Below are 27,258 nucleotides of genomic sequence, written 5' to 3'. Positions count from 1 at the left end.
AAGTAACCAGACAGACCTATTATTACATACAAATCGCTACCGTAATTGATCTTGCAAGCATTTTACTTTATAAATCTCAGTACTGATATTAATATGGTGTGATTTTAAATGTAAAACAATTTAAGAGAAATTCGGAAAGAATGCGTTTTTAGTTCCGCTTAAAAAGTTAGGTTCTAAAAAATATTTATTTGGGTTCCTTTAATAGAATATTTTTGCTTGACCAGTTCTAAGTTTTTAATATCTTGAATTTTTATTGTGGTTGTTTTTTCAGGAGCTTTTGGAAATTCTAATGATGGAATTCTTTCCCGAAATTAAGCAATTGAAAATACACACGCCCACACCAACTCCACACTCAAGTCAACAACATTCCACAGGCGCTGCTGGTGGTGTTAGTAGTAGTGGCGGTGGTGTCAGCGCCGGTAGCAGCAGTGGTATTGGCGGTAGTAGTACCTTAAGTAAATCCCAAAATAATAACCAAAGCGATAAATATCACCAGCAACAACAACATCATGGTGATAAACATCAAACCCACCATAGCAGCAGTGATAAACATTCAAACAATCATCATCACCACCACCATACAGGAAAGTAAAAAATCAAGTGTTTTTTATCATCTTCTTTTGGCTAGCGAAAAAAACCTACACAAAGCTAAATAATTAGACGTAATAATTAGGTGCTAATGTTATATACATATATCATATGATGTATTTATTGTAAATTATAAAATTGTAGAATCCATTTTCATTTTACAACAAACTGCTTTGGATATCGTTATCGTTTTTTTTTATATATATTGACTATGATTTTATAAATTCCAATTTTAATTTCAGACTTGATACTAGCTGGGGTTTTTATCTAACTTCGTCTTATTGTGTGTGTGATGTTCTATTTTAATGGAAACTTTATTTTGTAACAAAATATTTATATAGAAATATACATACATAAATATACTATATAAACAATTATTTTTAGTATAATATGGACATTTTTAAAACAATATATGTAGTAACTTTCTAGACATTATCATTATATAACTACACAGTATTAAAAATGGAAATCCATACAAAATTATAATAATTTAAGCCCATGATGACATTCCAAAGATGAGTTTGTTAAAGAAAACATATTGTTTTTATTATTTCCGAAAATTTAGAAATTTATCCATTTCAAAATGATATTAGTTTTCTATGTTTAGTGCAATGCATTTGTTGTTAATCTATGTACCTCTATTTGTAATGATACAAAAAAATGAATTTTATATCCTCGAATGTCCTACTACAAAAGACGGCTAAATAAAATTGTAGATATCACGATATATATATATATATATATATATATATATATATATATATATATATATATACAAGAATTACACAGTGCTAATCTTTAGAAGAAGTTTCAAATTATAATGGGTGGATAAATCTTATTTAAATCAGATAAATATTTAAATTAAATTAGCTGGGATTGATTTCACTTCTTTATAACACTAACATTACATAAAAACAACAAAATAGTTGTGTGTTAATAAATAACGATAATATCGATTTTTTGAAATGATATATCGAAAATATCCAATACTGGGTCTGTACGATAACTTTCCCAGCAATAATTACTCAGCAACTTCTCTCAGTGAATTTTACTCTCTCAAGCAAGAAAAATTGCAGAAAGTTATCGAACAGCATTTTGTAAGAACTTGCAAGAAAATCAGTATGAAAACTGTTTTTGTTTCTTTTGAAATTTTAAACCAAATGGAACAAAAACATAAATTTTAAATTTACATTTTACTTATGTATTTAAAGCAATAATCCCATCCACAACGCTTTAGAATCTAAAAAATGTGAAATTGCGAAATTTACTTCGTCGAAAATGATGTTTACATTGAATAGCTGATTAAGGGCCTGTTTCACTAAGTTTTTCACAAAATCTCTCTCAACTCGCTCTCTTTTACTGGTCAATTTTGTTATCGAATAGCATTCAGTAAAAATTTGTACGAATTTGTACAAATTTTTGTGTTAACGTACTGTGAATATCACAACCACATGAAAAATTTGTAAGTGATGCCAAGTTTGTTCTTGAAGTTTTCAAACTGTTGTGATAACTCCTTCACCGATGCAACATGATGCAATTAACAGGGGGAAACAGAAACTACAACAACAAAATAGCTTTTTGTTTAAGTTTTTATACGATTAATTCACAATAACAATGAATTTGACAGATTGTGCGAAATCAGCTAGCCTTATCTTTTCACCTTAGTCCCGGTCAACACTAGCGTGAATTTCGTTAAAAAATTTCATGAAATTAGGTGTTCTTAAATCAAATTCCCCACTACAGCAATTTTATGATTTTACTCTACTATGGACGTCGATCTAGAGACGCATAATTTCATATCAAAATTTCAATGAAATTACTATAGTGTGGCCCGGGACTTAGATCGAGTTCCCCACTACAGCAATATCATGATATTACTCTACTATGGAACTCGATGTAGGGAAGTATTATTTCATGAAATTTCTTCTATGAAATCACTGCAGTGTGGACCGGGTCTTATGTTTTGCATCATACTTGGCACCGACGATTAATTCACAATAACAATCAATTTGAGAGATTACTGTCCCACCTTATGGTGGGACCTTGGTGTAACCAAGGCCCATGGCACAATAATAAGGTACAGAGCCAAAAACAGCTGATTTTCAGACTAGTTGTCAAAATGTGTTATTGTGATTAAAATCACATACAAAATGTAAACAAGCAATTCACAGTAATGCATTATTGTGATCAAATTTGACGTTTGGTATGATTTGATGTAACACCTTCTTATTCCACCATGCCAAGGCCTATAAAAGGTCGGCCATTCAGAGTTCTGTTAACAACTTTTAACAACAAACATAATAGATTTTTGGCCTGTTCCCGTACTTTATAAAGTGGTAAAAGTCGTAAACGATTTTCATATAAATTTTGTGTACGGGAAAATGATGAAATTATAAGGTGGCGTAAAACGGCCAGCTGATTGGTTTCAATCTGTCAAATATTTTGTTATTGTGAATAAATTGTATGAAAACGTAAACAAACATTTTGACATATTGAAGAATTTTCGGCCAAAATAGAGTTGTTGTTGTGCTACTTACGTGACCTGTTAAATAGATCTTGGTACGGGAACGAAAAATGTGTAAAAGTGGTAAAAATTGTAAAAACTTTTTAGTTCTGGAACAGAGCTTTTATATTATTGTGATTAGAGTTTCTTTGTATTTTAAATCACAATAATGTTTTTGACAACAAACATGTCCAACTGTATAAACCAAGGCACATTAAAGAAGGTAGCCGACTCGTATCAGCTGATTGAATATGAAATGTCAAATAAAATTGTTGTAATTGTGAAATGTAAACAAACAACTTGTTCTGATTGGCCGAAGCTAAATCGCTGCAAATTTAAGCGCCAAAGCGAATTGATTCTCTTTACAAATTTTGACATATTATGTTACGGCAAAAGTTGCTTTGTTGTAGCAATTCGCCGAATCGGCTACCTTCTATATTTGCCTTGGTATAAACTGTGGGTGTAACGCCAAAAACAGCTGATAACCATACAAGTTGTCAAAATGCATTATTGTGAATAAAATCGCATAAAAAAAGTCAAAGAAACAATTCTCAGTAATGCGTTATTTTGAACGTTGGACAATGAAACAGGGAGTTCCCCTAGTGGCCGTGACATGGTGCAATACATAAGCTGAAGCGGTAAAGGTAGAAAAACAATCAGCCTGTTGTTTGCTTTGCTCCAGTAAAGGAATAAATGGAAAAAGTAATCTAATTCAAATTAGCCTTGGACGTTGTTTATTCTTTTATCCGAAATGAAGTCACGCAAGCAAGAAAAATCCATTGTGTTTCTACCCTCCATTGTGTAGAACATTCCCTACCACTAACTACACCAAGTAACTTGTGTCACAGCTATCTTCCACAAGTTGAAAAGTGGGAACTGAGCACCTAGTTCCTAGACAAGCATAAAAACATTTTTAACCTCTTATAAACTCTATAGATTAGGAGAGTAATTCGTCGACAGAGTGGTCCCCAAATACAAGTGCAACCTACTGGAATAGTATTCAGACCTGTCAGAACTCAAAACTTCTGTATACCATTTACTGGAGGAGACTAACAGCCTGTTTATGTATGTCGACCGAAAGGTTTTTTGCGCTTCGGAAGTTGAAAAAATCATTTTCTGTTCATGTAAACGCCTTCGAAACGAAAATCTATGCGACAACGTACACTTTTCCATTAAATTTAGGTTTATGTATTTCGAAAGGACTGTCTCTTACAGAAAGAGAATGTCAAAATAACTCACTTGCTTTGTAGCTGCCGAGTAGAACGTAAACTCGCGAATAACACCGAAAATCTTAAAAGAAATTTATGCAACACAATCTTGAAACAAAATAAAAATTTTATAGACACGTTTTAATGACGGTTTCATTCATTGTTTCGAAGAAATCAATAAAATAAAATAATTCAAAATACCGACACATTTTCGGCCTGTTCCTTTACTTTAGAAAGTGGTAAAACCGGCAAAAGTAGGAAAAGTTGTAAACTGCTCTCATATGAATTGTATGGTGTCTGAAGTAAAGGAACGCTTTTCGAGTGAAAAGTGGTAAAACTTGAAGATTCTTGAACGTAAAGGAACAGGGCTTTTATTTTCCAAACAAAACAAATCACACATATTCCAATGTTTGTATGTATATGTGGATTTTGTTTTCATTTCTCATTTGGCTCTCATTTATGGAACATATTTGTACAAATGTACATTGAAATTAGTAGTATTTCGCATAGGATACGTAACGGCAGTCGCACGATAGTTTGCGACATACATGAACGCATTTATATAAGGTATATGTATGAATTCCAACAACAAACAAATTTACAAAAACAACATTGTTGTTATTGAAAATTAATTGTCAAAGAAAATATTGAATAATAGGGTCGTTCCAACTTTTTTTCAGGAAAACATAAATACATTTTTAAAAACCTCTAAAATAGAACAAATTTGAATAAAAAATAAATATAACGCATTCAGGGGCTCAATTCTGTTTCTATGAAAATGTGAAATGAAAACTTTTATAAAGGAGAAAACTGTCAAATGAAAAAAAATTATAAAGAAAATATTTTTCATTTCAAATTTTCATAGAGCCCCTGAACTCTCGTAGGTAATTTTTATTACACGTTTAGGATGAAAAGCAGTATTTTATGGTAACAAATTTCGAAGTTTCAAATTTCATGAGTGCGTTTATATATAACCGGATTTAACAAACCCACTGGGTTTCAAATGTCAACTCCTTTGCGTATACGTCAAATAAATCCTCATTAATAAGGTTAACCCTGCAAAAGGCTATAATATAAACATGACCTAGAACCTATTACATTTTGAAAATTAAATCTACAAAAAAAGTAAGAATATAGCTGAGTGTCCCTTTTACCTTATATAAATATGCCATGAGGCTACTTTTACATTAGTCCCAATGTCAATCATGTCACCTTGATTTATTTCACTGTGAAAAAAGTGGCATTGTTTTGAAATGGATAAATTTAAAAAAGACCAATGCTTGGTTTACATTTACGAAATTCACTCGATTTCAACTGTCAGTTCCTTTGAGTATACGTCAAATAAAAACTCATCTGAAATCCATTGGATTTCATTTGACGTTCAAGCAATGGAATTGACAGTTGAAATCGAGTGGATTTCGTAAATGTAAATTTATGCTTGGTTTACATTTACGAAATCCACTCGATTTCAACTGTCAATTCCTTTGAGTATACGTCAAATAAAAACTCATTTAAAATCCATTGGATTTCGTTTGACGTTTAATCAATGGAATTGACAGTTGAAATCGAGTAGATTTCGTAAATGTAATCTTAAATTATTGTTTATCAAAAAAACTATTGTTCAATTGATGTTAGTGTTAGTTGAATTATATAAACATATGTGTTTGTATTTGTTATTATTTTATAAAATTGAACTAAAATTAAACAAACCACAGTTATAATACAGCATGACACTACCAACAAATGTAATTACCACAACAACAACAAAAGGACACTAGTTAATATCAAAACTAAGAAACACTTTGTAAATACCAAAAGAGAAAAAACCTAAATAAAATGAAACTATTTATGTACACCTTCCTACAAAAATGTTGAAAACAAAAACTGTGTTTTTTAATTATTTTATACAAAAGTTTGTTTATTAAAAAAAAGTCATACAAAACAACAAATTAATTTATTATTAGTTAAGTAAATTTTTTCTTTCATTTCGATTCATCTTTTCTATTATGAAATATGTTCGAATCGAAATTCTTTGGATACAGCCTCACTCTCTTGCATGTGCTCTCTATAACCTGGGGAGAGCTCTTTTGTAGAGGATTTGTTTGTGTGTGTGTTTTTGTTTGGGGGCTTAAAAATTAGACTTATTTTCTATCATCATCTACATAGGTATCAACGAAATCATTGGCAATGCGCATAGCTTTACGGGGCCAAACGCGACCAAGCTTTTCACTGATGAGATAGTGACGAGGAACGGAAGCTTCTTCCAAACCGGTACGTTGGGCTTCGATGATGGAGGCAGCAGCATCCTTGGGATCAACCATTTTCATCCATGAGAAACGGAAACGTGGGTTCTTGCACAAACCGGTATCAACCATGTAGGGGTAGATGGTGGTGAATTTAATCTAAAGCGAAAGAAATAAATTAAATATTTTATCCTCCCTACTTCTAAAAAGTAAATTCACCATACCTGAGTATCCTTGTTGAGTTTACGCAATTCTTCGTGCATGGACAACATCAAACCACGTACAGCGAATTTAGTACCGCAGTATGGCACCAAGTTGGGCAAGCCGAACAAACCAGCACAAGAAGACATGGCAACAATGTGACCCTTGTTTTGGGCAACCATATCGGGCAAGAAAGCTTGAAGGATCTACAAGCAAAAGATTTCCAATTAAAATATATTTACGAAATCCCAATTCCTATGTCAAAACCTACCCAGAAATGAGCCAAAACATTGACTTCATACATCATACGGATTTCCTTTTCGGTCAATTCGAACAAGGGACGGCAAGGCATAATACCGGCATTGTTAACAAGGATTTCAACAAAACCATGTTCTTTCTTGATTTGTTCGTACAGAGCAAAGATGGCTTCGCGGTTGGTTATATCACAGCTATAAATTAAAATACATAAAACATATACGTAAGTAAAACTTTGCCGGTTTTTGTAACGATATTGCCTCTAACTTACGTATAACCGAAGGCAACATTTCCGGCTTGTTTGATTTCCTTAACGGTTTCGGTATTGTTCTTTTCATTGACATCAACGCAGATAACTTTGGCACCCAATGCAGCATATTGCATAGCCATTTGTTTGCCCATACCATGACCACTGCCGGTGATGAATACAAATTTACCACTTACTGGAACTTCTTCCTTCTTCATAAAGGCACGAATGAAACCTTCAGCGGTGGCATACCAGAATTTAATGAAAAATATGACGTGTTCAATGATGATTGTAATTATTGCACCAATATCTTGGGGACTGCAAGTGGAAAATAAAAAATAAGAAGTTACATATTTATTTGGAATAGTGAAATGAAATTATTTTGAATAAAAGATACGTATGGATAATTGAGATTTAAACGTCAAATGAAATCCAATGGTTTTCGGATGAGTTTTCATTTGACGTATACGCAAAGGAATTGACAGTTTTAAATCGAGTGGATTTCGTAAATGTAAACTTAGCACAAGTCAAGTCAATTCCATAGCTCAAACGTCAAATGAAATCTCATCTGGATTTCATTTGACGTTTAACCTATGGAATTGACAGTTAAAATCGAGTGGATTTCGTAAATGTAAACCAAGCATTACTATAAGGCTACTCAAGGCAAATTTATATAAGGTATATGCAAGGCAAATTTATATAAGGTAAATACATGAATTACAACAACTAACAATTTTACAAAAACAACATTGTTGTTATTGAAAATTTAATGTCAAAGAAAATATTGAATAATGGGGTCGTTCTAAAATTTTTTTCAAGAAAAACATAAATACATTTTGAAAATCCTCTAAAATAGAACAAATTTGAATCAACATGTAAATATAAAACACACAGAACTGTCGTAGGTCATTGTTATTACACGTTTACGATGAAAAGAAGAATATTATGGCAGCAAATTTCAAAGTTTAAAATTTCATAAGTAGACCCTATCACATTTTGAAAACCAAATTTACAAAAAAAAAAAGTAAAAATACAGCTGATTGTCACTTCTACCTTATTTTACAAAAACAACATTGTTGTTATTGAAAATTAATTGTCAAAGAAAATATTGAATAATAGGGTCGTTCCAATTTTTTGGCAGGGAAAGTCCCAAATTACATTAGGCGAGTTTACTTGCGGCAATTGTCAGTTTGATGGAGAGAGAGGTGAGGCATATGGTAACCCTTTGCCTCTCAGCCCCCTCTCTCACCTACAAACTGACAATTGCCGCAAGTAAACTCGCCTAATGTAAATTGGGACTAACATAAATAAATTTTGAAAATCCTCTATAATAGAACAAATATGAATCAAAATGTAAATATAACGCATTCAGAACTCTCGTAGGTAATTTTTATCACACGTTTAGGATGAAAAGCAGTATTTTATGGTAACAAATTTCGAACTAAATTTACAAAAAAAAAGAATGAATACAGCTGATTGTCACTTCTACCTTATATAAATATGCCTTGAGGCTATCTTTACATTAGTCCCAATGTAAATCATGTCACCTTGATTTATTTCACTGTGAAAAAACTCATTGTTTTGAAATGGATAAATTTACTCACTCGATTTCAACTGTCAATTCCTTTGAGTATACGTCAAATAAAAACTCATCTGAAATTCATTGGATTTCGTTTGACGTTTAATCAATGGAATTGACAGTTGAAATCGAGTAGATTTCGTAAATGTAATCTTACTATTACTACAAGATTCAATTATTGTTTACCAAAAAAAAAAACTATTGTTCAATTGATGTGAGTGCTGGTTGAATTATATATGTGTTTGTATTTTTTATTATTTTATAAAATTGAACTAAAATTAAACAAACCACAGTTATAATATAGCATGACACTACCAAAACAAAATGTAATTACCACAGCAACAACAAAAGGACACTAGTTAATATCAAAACTAAGAAACACTTTGTAAATACCAAGAGAAAAAAAACCTAAATAAAATGAAACTATTTATGTACACCTTCCTACAAAAACGTTGAAAACAAAAACTGTGTTTTTTAATTATTTTATACAAAAGTTTGTTTATTAAAAAAAGTTATACAAAACAACAAATTCATTTATTATTAGTTAAGTAAATTTTTTCTTTCATTTCGATTCATCTTTTCTATTATGAAAAATGTTCGAATTGAAATTCTTTGGATACAGCCTCACTCTCTTCTATGTGCTCTCCTATAACCTGGGGAGAGCTCTTTTGTAGAGGATTTGTTTGTGTGTGTTTTTTTGTTTGGGGGCTTAAAAATTAGACTTATTTTCTATCATCATCTACATAGGTATCAACGAAATCATGGGCCAAGCGCACAGCTTTATTGGGCCAAACACGACCAAGCTTTTCACTGATGAGATAGTGGCGAGGAACGGAAGCTTCTTCCAAACCGGTACGTTGGGCTTCGATGATGGAGGCAGCAGCTTCTTTGGGATCGACCAATTTCATCCATGAGAAACGGAAACGTGGGTTCTTGCACAAACCGGTATCAACCATGTAGGGGTAGATGGTGGTGAATTTGATCTAAAACGGAAGAAATAAATTAAATATGTTATCCTCCCTACTTCTAAAAAGTAAATTCACCATACCTGAGTATCCTTGTTGAGTTTACGCAATTCTTCGTGCATGGACAACATCAAACCACGTACAGCGAATTTAGTACCGCAGTATGGCACCAAGTTGGGCAAGCCGAACAAACCAGCACAAGAAGACATGGCAACAATGTGACCCTTGTTTTGGGCAACCATATCGGGCAAGAAAGCTTGAAGGATCTACAAGCAAAAGATTTCCAATAAAAATATGTACATATATTTACGAAATCCAAATTTCCATGTCAAAACCTACCCAGAAATGAGCCAAAACATTGACTTCATACATCATACGGATTTCCTTTTCGGTCAATTCGAACAAGGGACGGCAAGGCATAATACCGGCATTGTTAACAAGGATTTCAACAAAACCATGTTCTTTCTTGATTTGTTCGTACAGAGCAAAGATGGCTTCGCGGTTGGTTATATCACAGCTGTAAATTAGGGTGAATGAAACATATATGTATGTAAGTAAAGCTTTGCAGGTTTTTGTGACGATATTGCCTCTAACTTACGTATAACCGAAGGCAACATTTCCGGCTTGTTTGATTTCCTTAACGGTTTCGGTATTGTTCTTTTCATTGACATCAACGCAGATAACTTTGGCGCCCAATGCAGCATATTGCATAGCCATTTGTTTGCCCATACCATGACCACTGCCGGTGATGAATACAAATTTACCACTTACTGGAACTTCTTCCTTCTTCATGAAGGCACGAATGAAACCTTCAGCGGTGGCATACCAGAATTTAATGAAAAATATGACGTGTTCAATGATGATTGTAATTATTGCACCAATATCTTGGGGACTGCAAGTGGAAGATAGACAAGTAAGAAATGTGTTAAGTTCGGTCGGGCCGAACTTTTTATACCCTCCACCACAATTTTCAGTCATTTCGGTGGATTAATGTGGCCACAACCTTCAAAATACCGAAAATCGGAAGGTACCGTTCTATGGAGGCTATATCATGGCGTGGGCCTATACCTGCAAATTTCTGGGGGAAAGTTTCATACCCCCAACGAACACTAAATACCAAATTTCAGCCATCTCGGTGTGATAATGAGGCCAAAACCTTCAAAATACCGAAAATCGGGAGATATCGTCCTATGGGGCTATATCAAAATGTGGACCTATATAAACGTTTTATGGTAGAAATGTTTCTTAGCGTCTGGAAACACAAAATACAAAGTTACAACCGATTCTGTTGTCAAATGGGACTAATACATTCAAAATACATATATTAAAATGACGCGTACTTCATATGGGGCGTTATATGGGGGCTATACCAAAACGTGAACCTATATAAACCAACTTTGGTAGGAATGTTTTTTGGTCTCTGGAGGCACAAAATACCAAATTACAACCAATTCGGTGGTTAAATGGGACAAATATCTTAAAAATTCATTAAAGCGACGACGCGTCACGCGTCATTTTGTATGGGGGCTATACAAAAGCGTGGACCTACATAGCCCGCTTTCAATACCAAAAGTCCTTCAGGCCTATACATTTAATATGTTTTATAAAACATGCGTCGTTTAAGTTGTCAGTTTCATGGAATATTTGTCAAATAAATTACTTAAATTTCCAAAACATATGTTTTAAATGCAAGTTTAAAATGTCTGTCAAATCAAATGTAGAATCTCCATACATAAACTGGATTCAGTAAATTCAGTAATTTAAACTGTCACATGAAGCTCTAATGTAAACGTGAGGTAATGCTTGGTTTACATTTACGAAATCCACTCGATTTCAACTGTCAAATCCATAGGTTAAACGACAAATGAACTCCAGATGAGATTTCATTTGACGTTTGAGCTATGGAATTGACAGTTGAAATCGAGTGGATTTCGTAAATGTAAACCAAGCATAAGAAGGTGTGGCAAAACGGCTGGTCATCATACAGGCTGCCAAAGTGAATTACTGTAAGCTCAGACTATGCTTGATTTAGCAAATCCAGTGGTTACATTAAAGTTTTTTGCCGGGTTAACCAACTTCATGAGGATTTATTTGACGTTTGCGCTATTGAATTGACATTTGAAACCCAAACCCACTGGGTTAATCCCGTTAAGTGTAACCGGGGTATATGTCAAGTAAATCGATATAATGTACTTAATCATCATATTACTAGGACAACAACAACTCAATTTTGACCAAAAATTCAAAATAACTTCGTTCCAGTACTTTTTTAATGGTAAATGTGTCAAAAGAGCAAACCGTCGAAAATTAGTTTCACATACACATTTCCAAATACATTATGACCGAAATCCCGTTTAAAACACATAACCGCGATTTAAACATATTAATACTATGTTTACATTTACGAAATCCACTCGATTTCAACTGTCAATTACATTGCTCAAACGTCAAATGAAATCCAATCGATTTCAAATGAGTTTTTATTTGACGTATACGCAAAGAAATTGACAGATGAAGTCGAGTGGATTTCGTAAATGTAAACATAGTAGCTGTGTTCCTTAACTTACCTGAGGTTACCATTTTAACCATTTGTTACCATTTTTAACCTACAAAGCGTTCCTTAACCCCGAAAAGTGGCAAAACTGGAAGCAATTTTTAAGAGAGTGAGAGGGGAGAGAGATCGAAAATGGCTTTCTCTTCTACCACACGCTACCAGCAAAATTTCTGCAGGTAGAAAATGGCAGAACTGATTTTTCGACTTTTGTTTGACGATTGACCGAAGAAAAAGTCGAACACTGACAACACTAAATTAAAAACTGTGAAATAAAAGACGATAATTGATTTTTTTATGTTTTTTTCTGACATTGCTGCCGGATCTACCATTTTTCCGTTCCTTTACTTTTCTGGTAAAAATGTTCATGAGAGAGCAATTTTGAACAATTTTGACACTTTTCTCTTTTACCACTCTTACCATTAAAAAAGTAAAGGAACAAAGCTAGTATAAACCTTTTTTCATTCGTACACACAAATAATTTTCTTTTGCGATACATTTATTTTCATGTTTATTTAAATCAGATAAAACAAAAACATACATTTTGAAATAGTATTTTACTTATTTAAAGCAATAACCCTATCCAATTGTGAAATTTTCTCTATCAAAAATGTTAACATTTCAAGTTGTTTACGTAGAACAGCCGATTAAAATTAGCTGGCCAAACTTGCAAAAATTTGCAATTCTCAGTCACAGAACTGTCAAAAAAATCTCTCTCAACTCACTCTCTTTTACTGGACAATTTTGTTATCGAACAGCTTTCAGTAAAACTTCAATGAATCGGCTTTATTTTGGAGTAATAGCTCATTTAGACTAACCATAAATCGTCGACTGGATATGATAAATTCAGTACAAATCTCATTGCATTTAGATATAACTTTAGGAGGTTTTAAATGACAGTCAGCTGATTTTTGTTCATAGCACAATTATCAAGGTAGATGCATCAGCCTATCTGATGGAATTTGAAACGTTAAAAGAAGTTGTTGTAAATTGAATTTATCTCAAGAAACATACGCCAAATTACAAATTTATTGTATAATATTGGAAGTATTAGCACATTATGCTACTAATGCTAACTAATGAGCAAATAAAGAACTATTTTATCGTTTACCCTGCGTTTACAAATGACAGGACAGTTGACTTCATGTATTGATTGTCAAAATCCCACAACTTGCCTGTGTGACGTAGGCGTCCAGACAACTGCGAAAACAGTTGTAAAATTATGAATGAAAATCACCGATTTCTTTTTGTTTTCCGTTCACATATTTTGTTTTGTACATATTGTTTTGTTTTCAGCACATTTGAATTATCATCTCACTTCTTTTTCACAAAAATGTCAAAAATTTGTCAACCCGGCTGCCTGTGAAAAACTGATGGACAGCTGAGAGACAAACGACAAATGTATGCATGTGTTAGTAAATCAGAGTTGTATTTGAAAACAAACTGTCTGGTGTAAACGCCTAGTTAGACATCGTTAATTAGTCTTGGTTGATTAAAATCAACTTTGTATATCAAAACAATTTTATTTTTTCGTTTTGTTTGCAAATTTTTACATTTAAAATTATTTTTGTTACAGCAATTCACCGATGCATCTACCTTGTTTCTTGTACCCGCTTGAAACTTTTTGCAGAGTTGTATTTCCCGGGCCACACTACAGTAATTTCATTGAAATTTTAATATGAAATTATGCGTCTCTAGATCGATGTCCATAGTAGAGTAAAATCATAAAATTGCTGTAGTGGGGAATTCGATTTAAGAACACCTAATTTCATAAAATTTTTAATGAAATTCACGCTAGGTGGACCTGGACTATAAGATGATTTATGCCAGATTTAAAACAAATCCACCCAATACGAGCATTTATTTTTATATGGGAAATCTGGTAGATTTTGGCCGGATTTAGCAAATAAATCCTGATAACACGCTAAATCAGGCTAATGACGTCATATCTAAATGGCCTATAATGGAACGTTGGATGTGTTTTTGGCTGCATTTTGGAGTAATTAACCTAATTAACATTCTGCACGTTATTAAACATTGACATACTATTCTGTTCTCGACTTTTTGGACTTCGCCCACGTCCCTTATAAACGTTAGCAGTTCAAAACGAACAAAAAACTGCATTCATGTATGTATATTCAGGCGCTTTCTAGATGATTAAGCATAATAAAATATTTATACTAATCACAAACTAATTGTTTTGTATTACTGTCTGTCATTTTGACGTTATAGTAAAGCTATAAAAAAACTACTGTAACAATAACTATTGTGGTAATTAATCCATAAATTGATATTGAACGGTACGCGAGAGAGACAACGTTATGCAACAAATGTCATGCCTTCCGACAACTTGTAATTATTAATCTGATGAAGCCATATGTTTGCCAGCGAAATTAGCAACAACAAAAACCAGATCCAAAAGTATCATCGATTGTTGACTACTTAAATATAAAAATAAGAAATATGTTCAGCAAAAAAGCTTTCTTATCATAAATGTTTTTTTTTCGGATTTAAAGAACAGAAACAAAACATACGATTTTTTGTTCTACCAAGGTGTGTATTCTTATCTATTCAATCAATGAATTATGGACAGAGGCAAACTTTGTGCCCCCCAAGTCGCCTGTTGGACTAAAGTTCAAGTGGATTTTTAGTTAGCAACGAAAGTTTTTGTTTTCGTAACTTCTTTAATGGGGAGGAAACTTGATGGTCTTAAGAGGAATTGAAGCATTTCACCGATAAGGGTCTATAGATACACCATGAATTTCGAATGTAGTTACCTTGAATATCAAACTATCCTTTATTTTAAAAAATTAACTTAATAGCACATTTACATCAAACGGAATTTAGTAAAACTGGTCATTCAAATTAGTTGTATGAAAACCGGATTTAATAAATCCAGTGGATTTCGAATGTCAATTCCGCCATCATGAAGATGGTTAACCCGGCAAAAAGCTCTAATGTAAACATGGCAAAAAACACATCATGTGTAATAGTACTTTACATCACGGTGCAATTAATAAGGTGAAACAGAAACTTCAACAACAAGCCTATTTTGATTCAAAATACTTCAATCTGTCATAATTTTTGTTTATTTTTTATACGATTAATTCACAATAACGATGAATTTGACAGATTGTGTGAAATCAGCTGGTCCATGGCACAATTACCCAGGTAGTGGCATCGCAAAATTGCGAATATGTTATGTCAAAACGTTCTTTATGGTGTTGGGGAATTTACAATAAAAATAATAATTTTTTATAAGGGGATTTGACTTTCCATATCCGAACAGCTAGTGTGATACCACTACCTGGGTAAAGCTTAAAACAGATACAACGTTTGATTAAAGTTTTGTGTCGTTTTGGCCGTTTTTACACTGTTGGGCATGATGCCGAAAAATTCAAATTCATTTGAAATGTATGCCGACAAACAGATAAACGCTGGACTTTGGCATCGTCGTCGCCCTGTTGTTGTTGTTTTTTTCTCGACGCCCAACGCAAAACTTTAATCAAACGTTGTATCTGTTTTCAGCTTAATTGTGCCACGGCTTCACCTTGCACCATGGTTTACATTATATTGATCTTAGTTCCGGTCCACACTAGGGTGATTTCATTGACAGAATTTCATGAAATTATGCGTTCTTAAATCGAGTTCCATACTACAGTAACTGTTTGAAATAGCTCTATTAGAGGACTCGAGCTAAGGACGTCTAATTTCATGAAATTATTGCATAAAAATAGCATTAGTGTGGACTGGGACTTAGTAAATCCAGTAAATTTCAATTGTCAAGTAATTTCACAAGCGTTAATAAGTAGGTTAACCCACGACAAAGCTCTACTGTAAACATGAATTTAAAACAGTGCCAAAGGTCAGTTGGGTGTCAAATATTTTATGGAATTGACAACACTAGAGTGATTTCATTGAAACATTTCATGAAGTTATGAGTTTCTATATGTCCCGGTCCACACTAGAGTTCCGTACTAAAGTAATTTTATGAAATTGCTACAATGGGGAACTCGACCTAAGAACGCCGAATTTCATAAAAATATTTCATTGAAATCACACTAGTGTGGACCGGGACTATCGAGTTCCATTGTGGAGTAAAATCATGAAATTGGGGTAGTGGGGAATTCGATCTAAGAACACCTGCTTTCATGAAATTTTTTAATGAAATTCTCGTTTGTGTGGACCGGGACTTAAATGACGCCTGATAGTAGGTTTAGACTTACGAAATCCGCTCGATTTCAAATGTCAATTCCATAGCGTACATGACAAATCAAATCAAATCAAATCGAAAGGATTTAAAGCTATAATTTATTTGACGTATACACTATGGAATCGACATTTGAAATCGAGAGGATTTATGAATCTAAACGTACTATAAGTATATGTCAAGCATGACACTAATTTCCTAAAGCTCAAAATCATAATTACTCGTAGAAGCCAATTCATTTTGTTTATCTCCAGTTTTCAAACGGAATCTAGTGCCAAAGGTCAGTTGGGTGTCTACCCATGATTATGAATGGCATAATGACAATTATTATTTGTGTGTTTTTTGAAATTATTCATGATACAATGATACAAGGTAGTCTTACGCTCACTGCTCACAGGGTTGTACTAGCTTTGACGTCCCTTCATAGTCAAAACGATTTTGACAAACTTTGTATGTATATGTTAAAACATACATACCTATGTCAGTTTTATTTACATCTCAAATTCAAAACTAAATTTAATTTAAAACTTTTTAAATTTTCATACAAATTGATATTTTAAATTTTCGAAGACATGTCATTTCCACAGCCCATATTCGGCGATTTGCGTGTTTCTTTGATGCTGGTGAGACCTGTTCCACACAAACGTTCAAAAATCCAAAATAAAACCAGTTCAAAATGAAGAAACGAAGAGGAGGCGCTTTCCGTAGGGGAAAGTCTTAAAACTCCGACCGAAGGCCAGGGACTTACAATTAGAAAATATTTTCAGAGTGTCGTAGCTAAAGGAAAGAAATTCCTTGTTCTTTTCATATATTGTCACTGTAGAAGGAACCTGATTTACTTGCCATGAATTAACTATTTTTAACTTGTTACTCCTTTCAGTGAAACAACTATCCAATATTCCAAGCTCAAACTGCAAATTTCACATATCCCATATTGAAGCACTACAACAATTTGTCCCGTTCTAAGGTGTTAAACTCATTCCCAGACTTTGTGAATAGCAATTAAAATGGACTTCGATGAGGAAAAAGATTTTCAGGTTTCCCTTAAAGTGGAATCAGTCCAAGAACTGATGGCCCAACGAAAAGAACTAGAAAGGGAGATACACAATTACGAAGGTGATGATCCGCTTAGTGCATGGTACAATTATATTGAATGGATTATCTGTCTCGTTTTGAAAGTGATGAAAAAACTATCAAGATCGTCGTATGATAAAACTGTGCATTAAATATGTAAGTACATTTTAACATTGAACAAGACTTAATATATATGTGTGTGTAATAATGTTTTTGTAAAACATTTTCAGATTGATAATCACAAAGATCCAGCTGAATGTTATCAACAATTATTTAATGCTGGTATTGGTACAATGGTATCGGACTTTTATATCGCATGGGCACATTGTTATGATTTGGTTAATAATACCCGTAAGGCGGATGAAATATTTCGTCGTGGTATTGCTTGTCGTGCTCAGCCACTGGAGGAACTTCAGCAGGCTCACCAACATTTTGATTTTACTGTCGCCCAACGTTTAATGTACAAGGATTACGATAATGTTCAAGAGGAGACAAATCGTCAAATACAGGAACGTCGTCAGGCGCTGTCATCCCTGAGAGGTCATCGTCGTAGGCAAATAGTTGGTAGTATACGCACTGGAGCGGCTGTTAAGAGTCATGCACCAGGAACTATTAGAGTAAGTATTTTTTATAAAGGTCATGCTATGGATTATTTATAACATTTCTACATTTGTAGACCGAGACCACAAAATCCCATGATCGCAGTAATGTACGTGTACAAGTTTTCAAGGATGAAAATGCAGCCCCCAATTTGGCAATCACAAAACCAGCAACCGAAGCGGCAGCAAATACTACAGCTAAAGATGATGGGAAATCTGTTGTGCAATCAATAATAGACGCCAAACGTGAACAAGAAAATCTCAAAGAACCTGGATCCTGGAATAAACCACATGTGAAGGGCCACATGATACCTACCCCACAAACGTATAAAATGTTATTTATTTAAACTAAGGGATCCGCTCTTAGGACATTTATCTTTACTGCACCTTTTATTGTTTTTTATAGTTACAGAAAAGCTTCTAATAAAAAACAAAAAACTACATTCTTTGTTACTTTTTAATAATAGCATTCTACAAGAATGCAATCAGTAATGTCATCTTTTTAATATTTTTCCACTTCTTCAGTATACTTCTTCAGGGTAGAAACAGGTTTCCAACTATCCAATTAAGAAACGCATATAAATATCATTTGCCTTTTCTCATTTTGTCGAAAAAGATTACAGAGGTAAGTCTGAACTACCAGGTCGGTTGTTATTGTTGCAACATATGGGTTCGTTCTTATATTATTTCAGTTATCAGGTTCTGATTCCTCCTGTCTAAAACTACTTTTTGTATTTGCATTTCTGCTGTTCAAAATCCAACCAACAAGTTCACCCGTCAACATTCATGATTTCAATGCCGGGGATGTTACGGAAAGCAAGACACAAACCTGCATCCATGGGGAATACAAACAACAGCACGACCAATATTCAGCAGAGGTTTAGTTATCTATAATAATCAGACACATTCAATACATAATTATATACCAATTTATCTTCGTTCCAACAAAAAAACTTACAGGCTTGCTCGCTGACACCATGATTGTTACGGAGCATTAATTGGCAGATATTGTTAACAACTTCAGAATGGTACACACTGCTGGCAATAAAATGTTATTTTTCTTATCAGGTTATTCATTACTTTTGTAGTTATTTCAGCGTATTTCCACAGAATTTCAACATACCCAAATGGACCGCGATGTCCGTTTCTTATTTTTTCACATTGCTTACGCTTTTGACTAGAATTTTTCCCAAAATTAAGAAAATCTTTAATATGCACAAAATTTCAATATAATGTAAACAAACAATATTTTGTTATTGTTGTCATTGACATACAATAACAACAACTTTCATATTGTTTCGAATACATGGTTGTATTTGGCAGCTCAAGGACGGTTTTTTCAAATGAGATTACCTTGTATCATTGTATCATGGAAATTATTCGAAGCATTCGAGATCAGGCTATTATTTAAAAAAATACTGATGTTTGTTCTTTACTCCCTCTCTCTATCAATGAAAAATTTTCAGTGATCCGGCACGACATACATTAGTCATGAAATTATTATCAAACAAATTAAGTTTTTTTGTTTTAATGGAGATTTAATGTTTTATATTTTGAAATGTGTGTTAAGTTGCAAAAGCAATAAATAAGTACGTTAGTAAATAATTTTGAAAAAAAAAAAATAAAACCTCATTTAATAAGGGTCATAGGTAAGTAATAATTATTATTACAAAGTATACCTGCATTAGCACATGAGATTATTATTAAAATTGTTCGTAACAATTATTTTAAATATTAGTTATGTCCCTTTAATGTGCGACAATCATGAAGTTTTAGTACTTGTATTCGAAAAAATTGCAGTTAAAGAATACAGGTTTTATGCCACAAAGACATTTTCATAGTTCGAATTTTTCATTCACGAGCAAATTCTCGATCGAATCGAATGTCGTAATTAGGCCCCTGATCTTTTACTGGAAGTCTTTAAGGTGGAAACCTTATTTATTGCATCATGTTGAACAAATTTTGACGTTTGGTATGGTTAATGACACAATCATTAGCTTTGTTCCAAAAAAGTTTTTACAATTTTTACGACTTTTACACATTTTACCCGAAAACTTTTTGAAAAAACTTTTGTGTGGCAACAATTTTTCAATTTTTCGAGTTTTACTATTAACAAGTACGGGAACAAAGCTATTGTTATTTATGTAACACCTTATTATTCTATTATAGCCCTGTTCCTTTACGTTCAAGAATCTTCAAGTTTTACAACTTTTTACTCGAAAAGCGTTCCTTTACTTCAGACACAATACAATTCATATGGGAGCAGTTTTCAACTTTTACTACTTTTGCCGGTTTTACTATTTTCAGAAGTAAAGGAACAGACCATATATGTTCTTTATCTCCACTTCTATTGTAATAACTTTGCAATATTGCATGATAATTGTTAATAAATAAATCGGTAGATAGGTTAATACGTGGTTTAACCTTATTTTCAATAAAAATCTAATGGAAAATGTCAACATCGTTATAATATTTGCTAGTCGGGAGGAAGACCAATAAATTAATGAGGAACAATTATTGTAATTGATGTATGACAGACACATCGACATACATACGAAGGTATTTAGCCTTAAGTTACGGACGTCTAGACGCAATTAAAAATATTAATTTGAATATGGTGCATACGGTGTTAACTGAGTGGCATTATAAAGGTGTGAACACGCTCAATTTCATGTCAAAGATTAAAGGTCAAGTACTACCTAATTCAAATGCTGTCTAATTAATTTGAATTAGGTAGTACTTTGCCTTTAGTCTTTTACATGAAACTGAGCGTGATAAAGCGGCGTATTTCATTGTGTTTCTACCTTAACCCTTTGATAATATTCAAGATATTATAATAGTATGTTTATATTTACGAAATCGAGTAGATTTCAACTATCAATTTGGCGAATAAGCCATGGAATTGACAGTTAAAATTGTGTGGATTTCATAAATGTAAACGTACTCTAATGAGCCAAATACATACAAAAGCTCTGTTCCTTTACGTGCAAGAATCTTCAAGTTTTACCACTTTTTACTCGAAAAGCGTTCCTTTACTTCAGACACCATACAATTCATATAAAAGCAGTTTACAACTTTTGCTACTTTTGCCGGTTTTACCACTTTCAAAAGTAAAGGAACAGACCAAAAATTTGTTCACAACATAAGTTACTGTGAATTCACAGTTTTTTTTCACATTCTCATTAATGAGATTTTATTCGCATTATTTGTATACGATTTTATCCACAATAGGTGTGTTTGTTTACTCAATAATTTGTACAAATTCGTACAAGTCCAGTAACTTCTTGTAAACGAGGTCTTTTGAAGTGTACTGTAGAGTAAACGAACAACATCCAGTAACAATTTGTACGAATTTTGAGTAAACGAACACACATACAATTGGTCTGTTCCTTTACTCTTAAAAGTGGTAACAGTGGCAAAAAATGGTAAAAGTGGTAAACTGTTCTCATATAAATTGTATGCTTTTTAAAGTAAGGGAACACTTTGCGGGTAAAAAGTAGTAAAAACTGGTAACCTCAGGCGCGTAAAGGAACAGGACTCATAATACAGGCACAGCGACAAAAACAGCTGATCGTCATACCAGTTGTCAAAATGCATTATTGTGAATAAAAGCACATACAAAATGTAAACAAGCAATTCACAGTAATGCATTATTGTGGGCAAATTTGACGTTTGACATGATTTGATGTAACACCTTCTTATTCCACTCGAGTGGATTTCCTAAATGTGAACCAAGCATTAGGATTATTTACTTCATATACATTCCATTTCATTTTCTTTATCCAATTACAATTTTTTTAGCAGTTTACGCCACCTTACAATTGCATCATGCCAAAACCATACGAGTCATAACACAACAATCTATAGAATGGCGCACACCCTGTATCTACTGTTCTTGACTTGAAGAAAGCCTTCGACACCATCTGACGAACTAACATATGGGAAGTATTAAGCAAAAAGAGAGAGTGATGTACGAGAATGCAAAACTCTCAGTTCGTCACAACGGGAACATAAGCCAACAGTTTCTCACCAACGTGAGAGTAAAGCATAGGTGTGCACGGGCATCCACTGGTGCAATGGTGCACAAGAAGAGAATGCTATTTAGGGTTTTTGTATGGGAAAGAGAGTTGTAGTTAAATTTTTCGTAAAGACGCGTGCATGGCTGCACTGGTGGCTGCTGTAAAATACTCTTACATTTATTAATTCAACAAAACTCAAACGTATAAGTATTTTTTGTAATTATTATTTAATAAATAATTTCATCCACGATTTTAGATTAAATTGTGTTTTCACAATTAAAAAACAATTTAGAAAAACTATGAAAAACGACAAATGTTAAATTCTCTTATATTCTCTTAAATTCTGTTTTGCTCACCATTGGAGTAAAGCAAGCGTGTCCTCTGTTACCCCTACTGTTCACAATTGTATATGATGAAATAGTGAATGAAATCTGCTCTCGGAGAAGAGGCATAAAATGGAGTCTCTTACGGCAACTCGAAGGCATAGATTATGCGAATATCCACAAAGGGTAGCAGAAAAGGGTAAAATATTAAATAAAGACATTGTTCACAGATATTCTTTACAGAAGCGAAATATTTGTTATATATTTTTGATTAAAAATATGTTTTGACTGCAAATGAATGGTTTGTTTCAGCACTGCAAGAATCTACTAATTTTTATTATTTTTTCCGATAACATAAAGGAAAAAAAGTTATCTTAGTAAAAAATAGTAGCTTCTTGCAGGTTCTGGAACAGGGCAGAAGGCATACATGAGTTGGTATTATTAGCTGTGTCTTTTTACGTGATAATTTGTAATAATTATTACGAAATGTTACTAAATGCTGTCTTTTCACACAAAAGTTCAGTAAAAGAGAGCAAAGTGAGAGAACAATTTTGACAGTTGTTTGCTGAGAAATTGATAAGAGTTGCTGAAAGAATTTTTCCCAGCAACATTTAGCAAGCTCGATCAGCTGTTTTTTAATCATCTGTTAATGGCCAGCTGCTTAATGTTTATCAGATTTTTGTGGAAAAATACTATAAATATTACGATTCAGCCATATTTATTGATTATTTTATTAATATTTTACTTATTTTTATTTATTTTGCTTAACATTGAAGAACGTTTGCTTTAGAGTTAGTTTTTCTTTCATACATTGGCGCCAATAGGTCTGTTCGATAACTTCACAAGTAAAAAGTATTTGCAAGTTCTTGCAGCTACTACTCTCTTATTGAGCAAGTTTGTTATCGAACAACATTTTGTAAAAGTTTGTACAAATTTGTACAAACTTTTGGGTTATCGAGAGAACAATTTTGACAGTTGTTTGCTGAGAAATTGATAAGAGTTGCTGAAAGAATTTTTCCCAGCAACATTTAGCAAGCTCGATCAGCTGTTTTTTAATCATCTGTTAATGGCCAGCTGCTTAATGTTTATCAGATTTTTGTGGAAAAATACTATAAATATTACGATTCAGCCATATTTATTGATTATTTTATTAATATTTTACTTATTTTTATTTATTTTGCTTAACATTGAAGAACGTTTGCTTTAGAGTTAGTTTTTCTTTCATACATTGGCGCCAATAGGTCTGTTCGATAACTTCACAAGTAAAAAGTATTTGCAAGTTCTTGCAGCTACTACTCTCTTATTGAGCAAGTTTGTTATCGAACAACATTTTGTAAAAGTTTGTACAAATTTGTACAAACTTTTGGGTTATCGAACAGACCTAATGTTTTTTTTAATGAAATCTCATCTGGATTTCATTTGACGTTTAACCTATGATTTTGACAGTTGAAATCGAGTGGATTTCGTAAATGTAAACCAAGCATTACTCTCTGAAAAGAAGTTAGTCCCGGTCCACACTAGAGTGATTTCATTGAAAAAATTGCATGAAATTATGCGTCTCTAGATCGACTTCCATAGTAGAGTAAAATCATAAAATTGCTGTAGTGTGGAATTCGATTTAAGAACTCCTAATTTCATGAAATTTTTTAATGAAATTCACGCTAGTGTGGACCGGGACTTACTGAATAATTATTACTGAAAAAGTAAAAAGACACAACTGTTATTACGAAATGTTACTAAATGTTGTCTTTTTACACAAAAGTTCAGTAAAAGAGAGTTGTTTGCTGAGAAATTGCTAAAAGTAGTAAGTGTAAAAGTTGCTGAAAGAATTTTCCCAGCAACATTTAGTTCGATCAGCTGTTTTTTAATCATCTGCTAATGGTCAGCTGCTCAATGTTTACCTTATATTTGTGGAAAAATACTATATATATATTACGATTCAGCTATATTTATTGATTATTTTATTAATATATTAATAATTTTTTATTTATTTTGCTTAAAATTGAAGAACTTTTTCATTGCTTTGGAGTTAGTTTTTCTTTCGCGCATGTTTTTGTTTTGGTTATCAACTGTTATCTTGCTAAAGTTTACTAAATTCTGTCTTTTTACTTTTTTCTCTATTTTCGTATCAACGATTATAATCTCTCTTACTCTCTCAAAAGAAGCTACTGAATAGTTATTACTGAAAAAGTAAAAAGACACAACTATTGTATCACCTTCTTTCTTGCACCATGGTCTGGGATGTGAAAAACCCCAAATGGGTTTTGAATTATCAGGCCATTGTGTTTTTTTCTGATGAAGTCTCCATACAACTGTACCTCCCGAGCCCATGTTCCCGACGGGTTTTGCCTGGGGTGTAAAAAACTCCAAATGGAGTTAAGGTATTATGACAGAAGAGCGAATTCCAGGCCTTTTTTCTGATAAAGTCCCCATACGGTACCTTCCAAGTTCACCTTGAGAACCGGTATTGTCTGGGGTGTGAAAAATTCCGAATGGAGTTAATGGACGTCAGAAGAGCAAAACCCCAAAAGGGTTTTGAATTTTACAAAATGTATGTATATGCAAATTCACAACACCTATTAGTGATCAGAATGACATGAAACAACATATCTGAAATAAATTGACGTCTAGTAATTTACATTAAACGTCGTTTGCACTAGAGCTTTTTGCCGGGTTAACCTTCTTTATGAGGACTTATTTGACGTTTAAGCTATGAAATTGACTTTTAAACCTCAAATCCACTGGGTTAAAGCAAAGGAATTGACATTTGAAACCCAGTGGGTTTGTTAAATCCGGTTATATATAAACGTACTATTATACTGGGTTAAGCAAATCCAGTGGATTTAAAGCAGTGATGGTCTGACTTTGCAAAAGCAGCATTGCTGTGTGCATTAAACAACAACAGAACTCTCATGTGTGTTGCCTTTGTAGCGCCAGGCAATCAGTAGTTTGAAATCAGGATCATGCTAAAATTAGACGTTTTATTTAGCGATACACTTGGCTTAGACTATGCACGTATACGATGATTAAGTGTATTATCTCGGGGTAATACGTTTTTCTTGTTCAATATAGGATTACATATTAGTTTTAAAAACTTCATATGTTTGTCAAACACATCGACATTCTCAAAATTGTATCCTTTCCAAAGAAGATGGGCATTTTATAAATAATAACCAAAAACAAACATCTGCTCCATTTCACATAATATAAAACACATTTAATTAATTTTTGTTTTTTGTTTTTTTTTTCTTTCAAAACAAACACATGTTGGATTCGAAATGCGAATTTGTTTCACCCATTTTCGCAATATACAAAATATTCGCACATTTTCATTAAGAACTATCCACCATTCATTACCTGTTGCCTGCTGTTTCAGCCATGTTTGTATTTTATTGTTATTTTATATTTGTCACGTTCGCGGACCTTTTCAGGAATTTAGACGATTTTTCTTTTTGAACCGTTAACTACCGTTTCCCAATACAAAAAGAATGAAAACTAACTGAATACGAAATGTTTCTATGTTTTTAATGAGGAGGTTCTGTTCGGTGTTCTTCCAAATGGCAATAAAAAGTCGCAAGTGTGTGTCTGTGTATCTGACCACCAATATGAGGTTGAGAACGAGGGAAGGGAGATGCGATTGTTGTTTCGGTTTGGGCGTCCAAAAGCTTTTTTTTATTTCAAATTCTAATAAAAGTTTGTTATTGTTTTGTTTTTATTTTCATTGCGTTTTTTTCATTTTTTTGCAGTTTTACTTTCATTCTCTAATGATCACCACTTCAGAACCTAGTTCTGTCATCGTTGCCTAACTGATAACGTTCACGATTGCGATTTGCTCAACAATCAGCCAGCAGTACTTTTATTCTCTCACACACATTTCACATTGTGTTACCCATAGTCAGGCGGTTCGCCGGTTAAAAAAAAAAATACCAAACAAACAACAAATCTACTTCGGAAAAATTATGTTTTACCGATCAATATAGTACTTAGCTTTTCTTATCTCTTGAGAGATCTTGAACTAATTATTCTCTCGGTTGTTTAATCTCTCGTCTAGCTGTATTTGTTGCTGTCATGATTAAAACAAACACCCAGAACAACAATTTCAAAATAATTACACTGTGTGCGTGTTTGTGCAATTCGATATAGAATTGGTTCATTAACGGATCATTTAGTTTCTATAACAAGTAGGTAGGCGTTTTTTGGTAAAGATACTTTGTAAAATGATCCTAGTAAGCCTCAGGCAAAGATGATATATGAACATGAATGGTATTGTTGGAATTGTCATTTTTCAAATGCATGAAAAGCTTCAGTCGGGCGCCATTTATTTATTGAATACAATAGGCCTGTTCGAAAACTTCGCAAGTAAAAAGTTTTTGCAAGTACTTGCAACGCCTCCCAGTCTTCTTTCACTGAACAAGTTTGTTATCAAACAGCATTTTGTAAAAGTTTGTACAAATTTGTACAAACTTTTGAGTTATCGTACAGACCTAATATAGAAGTAGATCAGCGAAGGAAAAGGTGAGGGCATTTGTATGCAGAATCTTAATTTAAATTAATAGCTCTAACTTAGATTCACTTACTAATAGAGATGAATCTAAAAAAAAACTACAATACACCTTTCCATACGGAAGTTTACAGATTCGGACATATTTAGAGGCCGACAAGATGTTAATATCGTCGACACAAGACATATTTA

The 27,258-nt window shown here is 33.1% G+C and overlaps 4 protein-coding genes across 4 annotated transcripts in view; 2 read left to right on the top strand and 2 right to left on the bottom strand.

The window, feature by feature from the left end:
• The window catches only part of snz (sorting nexin snazarus), a 36,186-nt gene extending 30,003 nt beyond the window's left edge, over window positions 1–6,183 (top strand). Inside the window, exon 11 of the mRNA XM_073977357.1 lies at window positions 272–6,183. Coding sequence (XP_073833458.1) covers window positions 272–592 — 321 coding nt within the window. The 3' untranslated portion in view covers window positions 593–6,183. The remainder of the gene's footprint in view (window positions 1–271) is intronic.
• A 5-nt stretch (window positions 6,184–6,188) lies between these two features.
• Window positions 6,189–9,284, bottom strand: Ldsdh1 (Lipid droplet subset dehydrogenase 1). Its single transcript, XM_073977359.1, has 4 exons — window positions 7,270–9,284; window positions 7,015–7,192; window positions 6,767–6,949; window positions 6,189–6,701 (listed from the first exon to the last, which is right to left on the bottom strand). The coding sequence occupies exons 1-4, from the start codon at window positions 7,461–7,463 to the stop codon at window positions 6,441–6,443; spliced, it is 816 nt and encodes a 271-aa protein (XP_073833460.1). The 5' UTR covers window positions 7,464–9,284; the 3' UTR covers window positions 6,189–6,440.
• A 10-nt stretch (window positions 9,285–9,294) lies between these two features.
• LOC141399174 (17-beta-hydroxysteroid dehydrogenase 13-like) lies at window positions 9,295–26,784 on the bottom strand. The gene is made up of 5 exons (XM_073977358.1): window positions 25,923–26,784; window positions 10,388–10,681; window positions 10,129–10,306; window positions 9,873–10,055; window positions 9,295–9,807 (listed from the first exon to the last, which is right to left on the bottom strand). The coding sequence occupies exons 1-5, from the start codon at window positions 25,943–25,945 to the stop codon at window positions 9,547–9,549; spliced, it is 939 nt and encodes a 312-aa protein (XP_073833459.1). The 5' UTR covers window positions 25,946–26,784; the 3' UTR covers window positions 9,295–9,546.
• Window positions 17,458–19,195, top strand: LOC141399176 (mitotic checkpoint serine/threonine-protein kinase BUB1 beta-like). Its single transcript, XM_073977360.1, has 3 exons — window positions 17,458–17,780; window positions 17,855–18,241; window positions 18,301–19,195. Exons 1-3 carry the CDS (start codon window positions 17,757–17,759, stop codon window positions 18,568–18,570), a joined length of 681 nt encoding a protein of 226 aa, XP_073833461.1. The 5' UTR covers window positions 17,458–17,756; the 3' UTR covers window positions 18,571–19,195.
• Window positions 26,785–27,258: the final 474 nt, after the last annotated feature.

This window comes from Musca autumnalis, unplaced genomic scaffold, assembly GCF_047663935.1.
Source record: "Musca autumnalis isolate F117 unplaced genomic scaffold, ASM4766393v1 scaffold_3, whole genome shotgun sequence".
In the NCBI taxonomy this organism is placed as follows: Eukaryota; Metazoa; Arthropoda; class Insecta; order Diptera; family Muscidae; genus Musca; species Musca autumnalis.
Note: the sequence above shows the minus strand (reverse complement) of the source record. Positions and strands in the feature narration are given on the sequence as shown.